Source organism: Juglans regia, chromosome 8 (assembly GCF_001411555.2).
Source record: "Juglans regia cultivar Chandler chromosome 8, Walnut 2.0, whole genome shotgun sequence".
NCBI classification, from domain to species: Eukaryota; Viridiplantae; Streptophyta; class Magnoliopsida; order Fagales; family Juglandaceae; genus Juglans; species Juglans regia.
In genome coordinates, this window is record NC_049908.1 from 27928742 (window position 1) to 27940177 (window position 11436).

An 11436-nucleotide genomic window follows, 5' to 3' on the forward strand; every position below is an offset into this window, starting at 1 on the left:
CTCATCATCTTAATTTTTATCATCTTCTCATCATCCCATGATGTAGTATTAGATGATTAGAGATAAGTACTTATTATATTTTAGTTGTAAATTTATTCTCCACTGTCATATCATGAGATGATGATAAAAAAAAGACAATGAATAAATTTTCTCACAATTTAATATATATTTTTTTAGTCAGAAAACGTGGCCATCCAAGTCTTCTTAGATAGGCGATTGACGTTTAGACATTTTCATAACGAGTCCCTGCGTGTGATGCCGTGATTGGTTTTGAGTACGTAGTAACGCGCTGTGGTAGGTGAAATCAGCGATCTCTTTTCTTGATCGTTGACTCCAATCTAACAGTAGGCTTCTATGAAAAAAAGAATAGAAAAGAAAGAAACAGACAGGAGCTTCATTGTCTCCGTTTGATCACATGCAGCTTGCTTCATCGGTAGGTTCATTTATCTGTCCGACAGTTTGAGAAATTAGAGACAGACGGCGGCGACCAAAAGCGAAAGCGTATGCAGTTTGGGTAAGGAGATTAACACTCACCATGATCACCTTCTTTTTCTTTCTTTTTGAATTTGTTCGATAATCTCGTATTTTAATTTACAGCTTACTGAGAATCATTAATTTTTTATTGTTTATATCAAGAAACGAGGAAATTAGAATGATAATTACTAGATGATGATGAATGATATTTTTGTTATATGTTTAGCTAGATTTACTAACTGCATGCAACCCAAGAGCAACCTCTTTCAATTTTTTCTTTTTTATTATTATAAAGACGAATCAATCATATTGAAATATCATTTTATGATTCATCTCATGTGAACCGCGTGTTGTTCGGAGAGCCATTTGCTTTGAATTAATGTCATTCACCGGAGGTGGTGCTTAATTTCTACTTATAACTTACCGGCCATACAGTAGCATCAATTATCTTTTATCTTATTCACTTAATTTGATTTTGTAATTATCATCAGACTATTCATCTAATCTGTTCAAGACTTAGCCATGCTGCCAAGGTCTTTTCGATCAATTGACAACACTTTGATTTTTCACTAAAAGAACCAAGGATCCAATCTCCTTGCTCAATATATATATAGAAAAAAACCTTAGCCGAGCGTTAGCGAATCTATCTAGATTCTCATAGCGAGGTGCTTCTGAGTTAGCCAAGCAATGTAGTAGCGCCCATTATCATGATCATCCAAGTACTTAGTTTTAAACCCGTCTATACATACATATATACATACATAGTGGCTTTTCTGACCCTAGCTGATCTAATTTCATGCATGTTATGATTGGCCATTTTTATCATGTGTAGTTCATCAACTAATGATCAACTCAACTCGTTACATACAAAATTGATGCATGCCTGCTTGCTTATTTGGGTATTATTTTTCTAGCTAGGCCTATATATAATATGATATGATATGCAGGTTAAAATATTACTTTTAAAGACTGATAATGTGGTTTTTGGTCATGGTGGGTACGCTTAATTAATTTGTTTGCTGTTAAATAAAAATTAGCATTAACGTACTATTAAGTTGCCCACAAAATTAATTGTCCTATATATAGATTTTTTAATCGATCTATTGTAGTCACTCTTCTTTGTGTAAGCAGGCCGGGAGGAAGCCATTAATTAAGAAGCTAACTGTGAGATGGGAAAATCAATAAGTGATAATCAAGAAATTCAACCAAAAGTGGCAAGTACTGCTTCAGTACTCACAAATGGAAATCACAATGCTAAAATCTATCGAAGGGAGGAAGTAAACACTCTTAGTAGTGGAAATGGAAATCAGCATAGAGAGTTGGTAAATAGTATCAAAGAAATGGTTGAAAGCTTGGAGCCTCCCTCAATATCGCACAAGTCATGTTGTATTTACAGGATTCCAACCTCTGTTCGCAAAATGAACGAGGAAGCCTATACTCCTGAGGTTATATCGATAGGCCCTTTCTACCATGGCAGCAAGATATTAGAACCCATGGAAAAGTTGAAACTCAAATATTTTCAGAGATTCCTGCAGCGGATTGACTTCAACTTGGAGATTTTAGTAAACGCCATAAAGCTGCATGAAGAAAGTGTACGTGGTTGTTATGCAGAAAGCATCAAGCTTAGCAGTGACGATTTCGTGAAACTTATTTTGGTGGATGGTTGCTTTCTTATTGAGTTTTTCTATGGATTATGCTTCCAAGGATCACAAAGTGCTATTCTTGAGGACCATATACTGTTAAACCCAATATCATGGCTGGCAATGATGTTGGACTTGCAGTTACTTGAGAATCAACTTCCTTTCTTTGTTCTTGAGATATTATTCAGCCTTGCATGTGCACCGGATGGTGAGTATCCTTCCTTCACTTCACTTGCCATTGATTTGTTTGAGAGATTTCATGCTCAGAAATTACCTCAAAATCTTGAAGCGGATGCAAGACATTTTGCTGATTTAGCTAGAGCATTTTTTCTTCCATCATCCAGAAAGCTATTGCGACAAAGAAATTTTGCTGGTGCTGATCATTTATATACTGCAAGCCAATTGTACCAGGCTGGAGTGAAGTTTAAGGTGGGCTCAAGCAAATGCTTACTTGACTTGAAATTCACCAGTGGAACGTTGGAAATTCCATGCATAAAATTGTATAATCAGACGGAGACTAGTTATCGAAACGTCATAGCATTTGAGCAATGCCATTATCCATATGATTCACATTTTACAGACTACATTGTGCTATTGAGTTTCCTAATCAACACTCCCAAAGACGTGGATTTACTTATTAGAAAAGGAATCATCATTAATGGACTTGGCAGCAGCAATGCAGTGGCATGTTTTCTAAATAATCTGGGCACGAATGTTGTATATAATGGCAGGAACTCTGCTTATTGTGATTTGTTTGAAGATTTGAATGCATTCTATGAGAACCCCAAGCATACTTGGAAGGCTACTTTGAAACGCGATTATTTCAGCACTCCTTGGAGAATAGCTTCTACTGCAGCTGCTGGTATCTTACTGCTGCTCACTCTCGTACAAACTGTATGCTCCATCATCCAAGTTGTGAAGATGTGAAGAAGCTTTGTGCTTGAAATTCTGGTAGGACATAACATTTTATTTTACTCCTCACATTCAGAAATTAATTTGTTAGATTGCTAGCAACAACTTGGAAAATTTGAACTAACATGCACAAAGATAAGTTCTATTTGAAATAATACGCCTCATCTTCACTTTCTTAATCTATTTGTACAGAGCCTCAGCTCTAAATGCTGTATAAATACAACATAACATACACTGCACTAATATATTCTAACTTCAGATAAATACATGACCCTCATATGTACTAATATATTTTAACTTCAGAATAAGCAAGGCCGTCTACGTAAACTGTTCGACGCAATGCCTGAACCAAGGTTGTGTACAACATACGCTCAAAATAAACAAACTCAAAGCTCAATGTTATCCCATCCGTGATTTACATGATGTCCAGTGAATTGTGTGATATCAATATTCTCTTTGCATTCAACACTTGATTGCTTGCTTTGGAATAATTTCCGATTTACTGTTTGAAAACAAGTTTGGTCAAATAGGATCTAACTGGCTTGTTTGGAAAAAGTTTTTATTCCAAAATTCTTATCTCATCTCATCTCGTCCTATCTCTTTTCCAAACACTACTCAAATACAAATATTTTCAATCTAAGTTTTACAACTTTATCAAGCTAATCATTACAACTTTTCCAAAATTTCAAATAAAAAAAAAATTCAACTTTTTCAAATCTCTAAACAAAAATAATATTATAAACCATATTCTAACAATATTTTAACTTTATAATATTTTTTATTTAACTTTTTCTCTCACCTTTCTCAAAACCCAAAACATACTCAACTCAAACTATCTCACAACTATTTACAAACTATTTTACTATTATTCATAAAATTCTTATCTTATCTCACTCTCCAAGCATTCCATTTTTTAATGATGATTTTTCTAAAAGGTTATATGGAATGAGAATTGAGCAAAGTAAGAGGAGATTAGGGTGTGTTTGGGTGCTGAGGTGATCTCAGGTGATTTGAGTTGATTTGTGATTAGAAGTGTTTTGTGTGTCCCAATTAGAGATGTGTTTGAATATATGAAATAGATTGAGATATGTTTAAACTTTTATGAAAAGCTGAAAAAATTATAAATTTCATCAATAATTAATTTAAGATAAATTGAGATGAGTTTGATCCGATACATAGCCTAAGCTAGTGATAGATGAGATGATGTAATGACCCGGCCCAGCCCAAGTATTGGAGGTAAACATTGCCTGAAGTGTTCAATGAGTTTGATTTGTTATTCACACTCTCCCTATTTCATTTCCTCCGTTCACCTCATTCTCACCATTTCTCTCTCTCTCTCTCTCTCTCTCTCTCTCTCTCTCTCTCTCTCTCTCTCTCTCTCTCTCTCTCTCTCTCTCTCTCTCCCCTGTGATTTACGTTTTTCGCTTCACTCCTCCACCTTCTCCTTTGATTCTTGGTGTCATTGTCCGACAATTGAGGCCATACCATTAAGCCTTCCTCCATCCCTTTCTCTCCTCAGTTTCTCACTCCTCTCTCTGTGTCTCACGGTTACTCCCTACACCACAAGCCGCGTCGTCACTACACCACCCCATGTTTTCTCTACGTCGCCAGTAACTCCTCCTGGTCTACTTCTCTTTAACCATATGTTGCCCCTTTGTCGGTATCGCAACTCTGTCTTGCTAGCCCACAGCCAAGGCAAAACTAGTAACCTTGTAAACAGTGGTGGACCTATGTTTATCTAAAGGGGCATGGTCCCCCAAAAGTTTTGAAAAATCAAAATATACCTAGTTTTTAATCATAATTTTATAAATATAGAAAATGACATCCCAAAAAATTTATAATTTCCATGTGCTCTTCAAATTTTTATAAAATTCCAATATACTTAAAAATGTCGCTCCAATTGTTTTTTCTATATTCCCGGAATGTCTTATAATTTCTATATATTATTTATTTTTAAGAGTATGGTCTCACCAAAATTAAATCAAAACTAATTCTAGGAGAAATAATAGACATATTAATATGGATCCCAAATTTTTTTGTTATACAATATTAGGCTTCTTAATATGGAATCCAAAGTGAAAATATAAGAAAAATCATTTAAGGTTGGTGATCTATATAGAAAATAGTTGGGAGGTTTTGTCCTCTAGAATTCATTGAGCAAAAAAAAAAACTTATTTGATGTCTCAATTATAGTATTATATGCTTAATGTGACACAAAAATATCTAAAGTGTACATGACACTTAATAAACTAGCTTACTAACTAGAATGAAAGATAACATTCTAAAAGATCACTTTATAGTTTCTATGAATTAAATAAATTTCAAAAATCTCATTACAAAAATAATAATGGATGAATATTATTTCATGAAACATTGTCATAAAAAATCCGAAACATATATTAAGATGTTGTATTTTTAGAATTTTATTTCTACGTGTATATTGTAAATTATCGATATCTAATTTTATATATAGTTATATTTTTATGATTTTTGAATCTCAATGTGTCACACACTAGAACATTTGGGCCCCCTCAAAAAAATTGTTGGTTTCGCCATTGCCCTTACAAGGGACAATTTGTCTCCACCACAACCTAACCACCAAACCAGTTGCACTGATCCTCCATGAAACACACCTCACTGCTTGCCATGTTGCGACCTGCAGTGGAGCCACTGTGAGTCCCCCATCATTGCACCAAGCACTTCCTCCATCAACAACCCCTACTTTACACCATAGAAAATAGAGCAGCGCTTATTTCCTCCACTATAAACGCAAACCACGACAATTCCTCGTCCATGTCAAACAACCCCAACCCACAAGAAAATTGCCACAAACCACCGTGCGCTACCGTGTTTCCGTGACCCAGACACTTGTACAAACACCCACACCCTGCCTAACCTCCTTTAACAGTTGCAAGATGGCCATACTACGAAACCAAGACCGCACCAACGTGCACCCATACCCATTATAAACGTTAACAAGATTATGGAATGTTCTGCTCCCTGGAGCAGTGCAATGTGTTTTCTTTATATAGATAATTGGTACAGTCCTATACAGTGTGAATCAAAGCTGTAAAAATATGAAAAAAATAAAAGTTGTACAAAATATGGACAATATACACAACATAACATTCTCCTATGATCACAGGTCAAGGTTCCCATAATCATCCAAGCTATCCCTTAGAATCAGCCTTGTCTTTAGCATCTGATATGGTCTGATTGCCTTCTTTCACAAGAACGTTGAGTTTGGTACGAAGAACGTGGCAACAAGTGGCTTGGTAAGGTCATCAACAAGCTGGTCTTTGCTAGATATGAATCGGACCTCTAGTGATTTTTGATTGACCTTTTCCTTGACAAAGTGGTAGTCAATTTCTACATGTTTAATCCTTGCATGGAAAACTGGCTTGGCAGTGAAGTATGTAGCACCAATGTTGTCACACCAAAGTACCGGGCGTTTGGAGAGGAAGATACCAAGTTCATGAAGTAGTGATTAAAGCCATAGGGACTCTGCAGTGGCATGGGCTACAGCACGATACTCGACCTCTAAGCTAGAGCGAGTAACCGTAGGTTACTTCTTGGAACTCTAGAAAATTAGGTTGGGTTAGGTTGGGGTCGAAGTAAATACAGTACCCAGAGGTGGACTTCCTGTCATCGAGGCACCTTGCCCAGTCGGCGTTTGAGTAGATTGAGAGTTGAGTGGAAGGGATGGGTCGAATAATAAGTCTGAAATCAATGGTGAACTTCATGTACCTTAAGATGCGTTTGACTGCGGTCCCATGTTCATTAGTGGGTTTGTGCGTGAACTGACTAAGCTTATTAACAACAAAAAAAAAATATTTGGCTGTGTCAAAGATAAGTACTGTAGGGCCCCAACTATGCTGCGGTAGAGAGAGGGATCTTCGAAAGGAGCACAAGTAAATATAGATAGCTTCTATGATGAAGACATAGGAGAAGACACTGGTTTTGCTTCAAGCATGTCGGTATGTTGAAGGATAGTCATTATATATTGTCGCTATGACAAGAACAACCCTTCACTACAAATTCTCGGCTCAGGGTTGTAATGAGTTGAGAGATGGCAGTAAGGACCTGGTAATGAGGATGTTGTCCACGTAGACCAAAACAAACAATGTGATGAAGCCGTGAATAGAGACAAACACAGAGGCGTCCGAACTGGAGTTGACGAAGCCGAGGGCAAGGAGATGTTCACTAAGTTTGGAATACCAAGCTCATGGCACATGTTTTAGGCGATATAGAGCTTTTTGTAGTTTGCAGACATGAGTAAGAAAGTTGGGATGAACATACCCCACTGGTTGACTCATGTAGAGATCTTCAGACAGAACCTCGTGAAGAAAGTCATTTTGGATGTCGATTTAGAGAATAGGCCATTGATTACAAATAGAAATATTGAGGACTAGCCGCACAGTAGTTGGCTTGACAACGAGTGAGAAGGACGTGTGTGGGCAAGTCACACGATGTTGAATACCAATGTTTCCAAAAAACTTGTGGAGAGAGCGGTATTCCCCTCCCCAATCAGTTTGAACGGATTTGATCTTGCAATTGAAAGTACGTTCAACAAGTTTTTGAAATAAACAAAAAACATGATAGACATCTGATTTGTTGGGGATAGGAAAAAGCCAAGTGTACTTACTAAAATGATCCACAAACGAAATGTAACATTTATTCCCATTTGTAGACATAATAAAGGAGGGTCCTCAAACATCCAAAAATATAAGTTCAAGAGGATGATTAGATTTAGACATAGAATAAAAAAAATAGAAGACGATGGCTCTTTCCTTGTTAACAAGCAGAAAAAATGTCCGGTATTTTATTGGATGAAACTGATAAAGAAAATTTAGAAATAACATGTTGTGCAGTCTTATAGGATGGATGTCCTAGTCGAGAGTGACAAACTTCAATTGGAACACATTGGCTAAGATAAGTTTGTGGTGTGGTGGAGGAGGTCACGGTGTAAGGAAAGTGGTAGAGCCCGTCCTTACTCTTGCATTGTAGTAGAATTGTCCCCGGACGTTGGGTCCTTCACCAAAAAATAAGAGGCATGAAATTCAAGATAGACATTGTTATCTTTTGTAAATTGACTAATTGAAACAAGGTTCTTCTTAATTTGAGGCACATACAAAAGATGGGATAATTGAAAAGAATGATAGGGGGAAGAAAGTTTGCAAGAGTCAATATTATGTATTGTCATACCTACCCCATCACCAACTTGAATATGCTCACTTCCATTATAAGGCTCAGAATGGAGATTCAAGTTGTGAAAATCATGAGTCAGGTGGTTGGCAGACCCTGTGTCAGGGTACCAGTTGCCATCTGTAGTGGATTGCTTGTTAGTTAAATATGATGCCATGTTTGGTGGATTGCCTTGGCATGCTTTGTCGATGTAGTGGTAATATTGTATCGCTGTGTGACCGTGTTTCCAACACACTTGACAGAGAGGGTGTGAGAATGGAGGACCAAAAGAAGAATGAGATGAGGAGTTAGGTCCCCCCCCCACTTGGATGTTCGCCACGCCCACAACCTCTGGAAGAGCCATTGTTGGGAACACAGCTTTGTTGTGAGCCTAGTTGTTGATAAGTGGATTTGCCTCCTTGATTTCTGGAACCTTCATTACGTGTAGTCATATTTAAGTCAATAATAGAAGCTTCAAGTGCAAAATGGTGTTGCTCAAGGCGAAGTTCAAAGTTGAGTAGATGGCTGAAGAGATCTTCTATGGACATAGCATTAGGTCGAGTGGTGATAGCCGTTACTATGGCGTCATATGTGGAGTTGAGGCCATTGAGTACATACGACTGGAATTCATTTCGCTGAAGGGGTTCTTCGACTTCATCCTTAGGAAGTAGTTGGACATGTATTGACTCCCCTTTTTGGTGAGAGACAAAGATTGCCTCGTTTGCATGACTCGTGCCTGTGAGTGAAAGGAGAAAATTTTCTCCAAAGCCAGCCATACTATTCTGGAGGTGGTGATACCCACCATTTGCACTAGTATAACTTCAGACAGAGAAGACACCAACGTGTTCAACACGATTTACTCTTGTCATACCAAGAAGCATATTTGGGGTTGGGAATTTCTTTGGGTTCAGTTTATGAAGAGTCAGCTTCAGGGTTAGGTATATATGCAGGAGGATGAAGAGTGGTTCCATCAACATAACCATACAACCTCTGCTCGCAAAGGTAAGGGACAACTTGGGCAGTCCATAGTAGGTAGTTGCCTTTGGTCAATTTGATAGTGACAAGGCTCTGAATATTAATAGGTGTGAATGAGGAAGGCAAGGTAGAGGAAACTCTGGATGAAAGGGTGGAAGAAGTTGCCGAAGCCATAGGAAAAAAAAATGACAGTGGTCACTACAACTCTTGATACCATATAAACGTTAACAAGATGATGGAAATGTTCTACCCGCTGGAGCAATGCAATGTGTTTTCTTTATATAGATAAATGGAACAACCCTATACAGTGTGAATCAAAGCTGTAAAAATATGGACAAAATAAAAGCTGTACAAAATATGTACAATATACATTGCATAACATTCTCTTATGATCACGGGTCAAGGTTCCCATAATCAGCTAAGCTATCCCTTAGAATCAGCCTTGTCTTCAGAATCCGATATGATCCCATTGCCTTCTTTCACAATTTTCTTAATACCCATGCACACCGCTCGTGTTTCTTCCATTGCCACGCTTTGTTGAAACTTCACATCGTAATCTTGCCTCCCTCCTTCCCTCCCTCCATGTATGATCGGGTAGTGAGTATGTATTTTGTTTTGTAATTACGTGAGAATAGGCTAAGCGTAAAATATTAAGGGTCCAAGTGTTAAGGTTTCAAGTTGAAAATATAAAGTTTTATAGACACGTGTTGTAGGTGGTAGACTTAGGAATAGGTGGGGTTGTATTTCATGGGTTAAGCGTTTTGGGTAAATGGTATCGGGTGGATCTTGGGTTTGTTTTTAATCCTTGGTTCAATATGTAAACTCGACGTTTTGGACATTGAAAATATTTTAGACCTTATTAATGTGATGATTTAGAAAAATTATGTTAAATTCAAAATATTTTTGGGAGTGACATATCTGAGGGTACGAGAATTTTAGATTTTAGTGTATATATATAGGTTATTTAAGTATTACGAGTTTTTAATTGCAATGTATGTGCTTAATTAGAGAGTCATGCACGATTGGAAATTGATGCAAGTTACATGCCTCTTTACAGGCGACGACTGATATTCGCTTGGCACTATTGTAAGGAAGTGAAGAGAAGTTAAAAAGTCCACATAAGTGGTGCTCATATGCTAGACATTGGCTAAAAACAGACTGAGGTTGATTTTATGAAAAATTTGTATATTTTGTTAGGGAACATTAGAAACAATCCTAATCATTTTTTTTTTTTGCATTACTCATTGTATTAGAATAAGAAAAGAAAAATATTTTTTTTTTTATGACTAGTGTAGACATGAGCAATTTTGACATTCTTTTCTCAACTGTATAAAAAAAGTGAATATAAAATCTGAAATTTTTGTATACGATTATATTATCTGTATATATTCAACACTATGTTTTTATATGAAATGTTGCATCTGAAAACCTCTGACATGATATTCTATTTCTGCTTCCATCCCAACCTCATCAAGGTTGTAAAACTGTGCCCTCTGTTATTATGTTTGGTACCAACTTATTAGTTTTGTACGTGGTCTTTCCTATGTGCACATTTGGGGCTCCAAGAATAATAAGGGAAATATTTCACATTTTATTTCTGATCGGTTGGCCGTCAAGATTTGCATAACCCTACCACAGGAGTTAAATGTGGAATACGTTCTGTTATGATACTATTAAGTTATGCTTATGCCAAAGGACTTTTGTATATTTTATTATTGTAAATAAATGTTTATGAAGTTCGTTCTAATATTTTGATAATCTGTTTTTTTCTGCATTCTATAAATGACTCATGTTTACATACTAGTACATGATTACTACTTACTGAGTTGTTGATAACTCACCCAATTATCTCTACTATTATTTAGATAATTTTGGTATTTTAGGCAAGGACCAAGAAAAGGAAGCATGAACATGATTGGTTGAGTATAGTGGAATAAGTGCTTGAGAGGCACAAGTGGATTACATATTGGAATATTTTCCAAAGGGTACAAGAGGCTATTAGAGGATTTTGTTAAGGAAACTAGTCATTTTCTACTGATTTTGGGAAATTGATTTTGTTTTTGAGACTTTGTAGTGTTCTTGATTAATAAGACTGTAGTAGTTCATTGATGTTCTTGTGGGGGAACATATAATTTTGGTTTGAACAAATGAGTTTTATGTATTATAGAGCCTTTAGAGTTTATACGTGTATTGTTGGAATGTTATTTTAAATGACAGGAACTACCTCCTTGATCCTCTGAGTTCGGGGTGT

The 11436-nt window shown here is 36.6% G+C and overlaps 1 protein-coding gene across 2 annotated transcripts; it reads left to right on the plus strand.

The window, feature by feature from the left end:
- The first annotated feature begins 381 nt into the window (after positions 1–381).
- On the plus strand, positions 382–10280 carry LOC118343655 (UPF0481 protein At3g47200-like). Of its 2 annotated transcripts, XM_018960727.2 has the most exons (3): positions 382–514; positions 1606–3065; positions 10243–10280. In XM_018960727.2, exon 2 carries the CDS (start codon positions 1644–1646, stop codon positions 3039–3041), a length of 1398 nt encoding a protein of 465 aa, XP_018816272.1. In that variant the 5' UTR covers positions 382–514; positions 1606–1643; the 3' UTR covers positions 3042–3065; positions 10243–10280. The 2 variants fall into 2 exon arrangements, with proteins under 2 accessions (XP_018816272.1, XP_035549330.1); XM_035693437.1 differs by lacking the exon at positions 10243–10280 and having other exon boundaries at positions 1606–3205.
- Positions 10281–11436: the final 1156 nt, after the last annotated feature.

Coding starts and splice junctions, on each gene's coding strand:
- LOC118343655 (XM_018960727.2), top strand. CDS start 1,644: ATGGGAAAATCAATAAGTGATAATCAAGAAATTCAACCAAAAGTGGCA.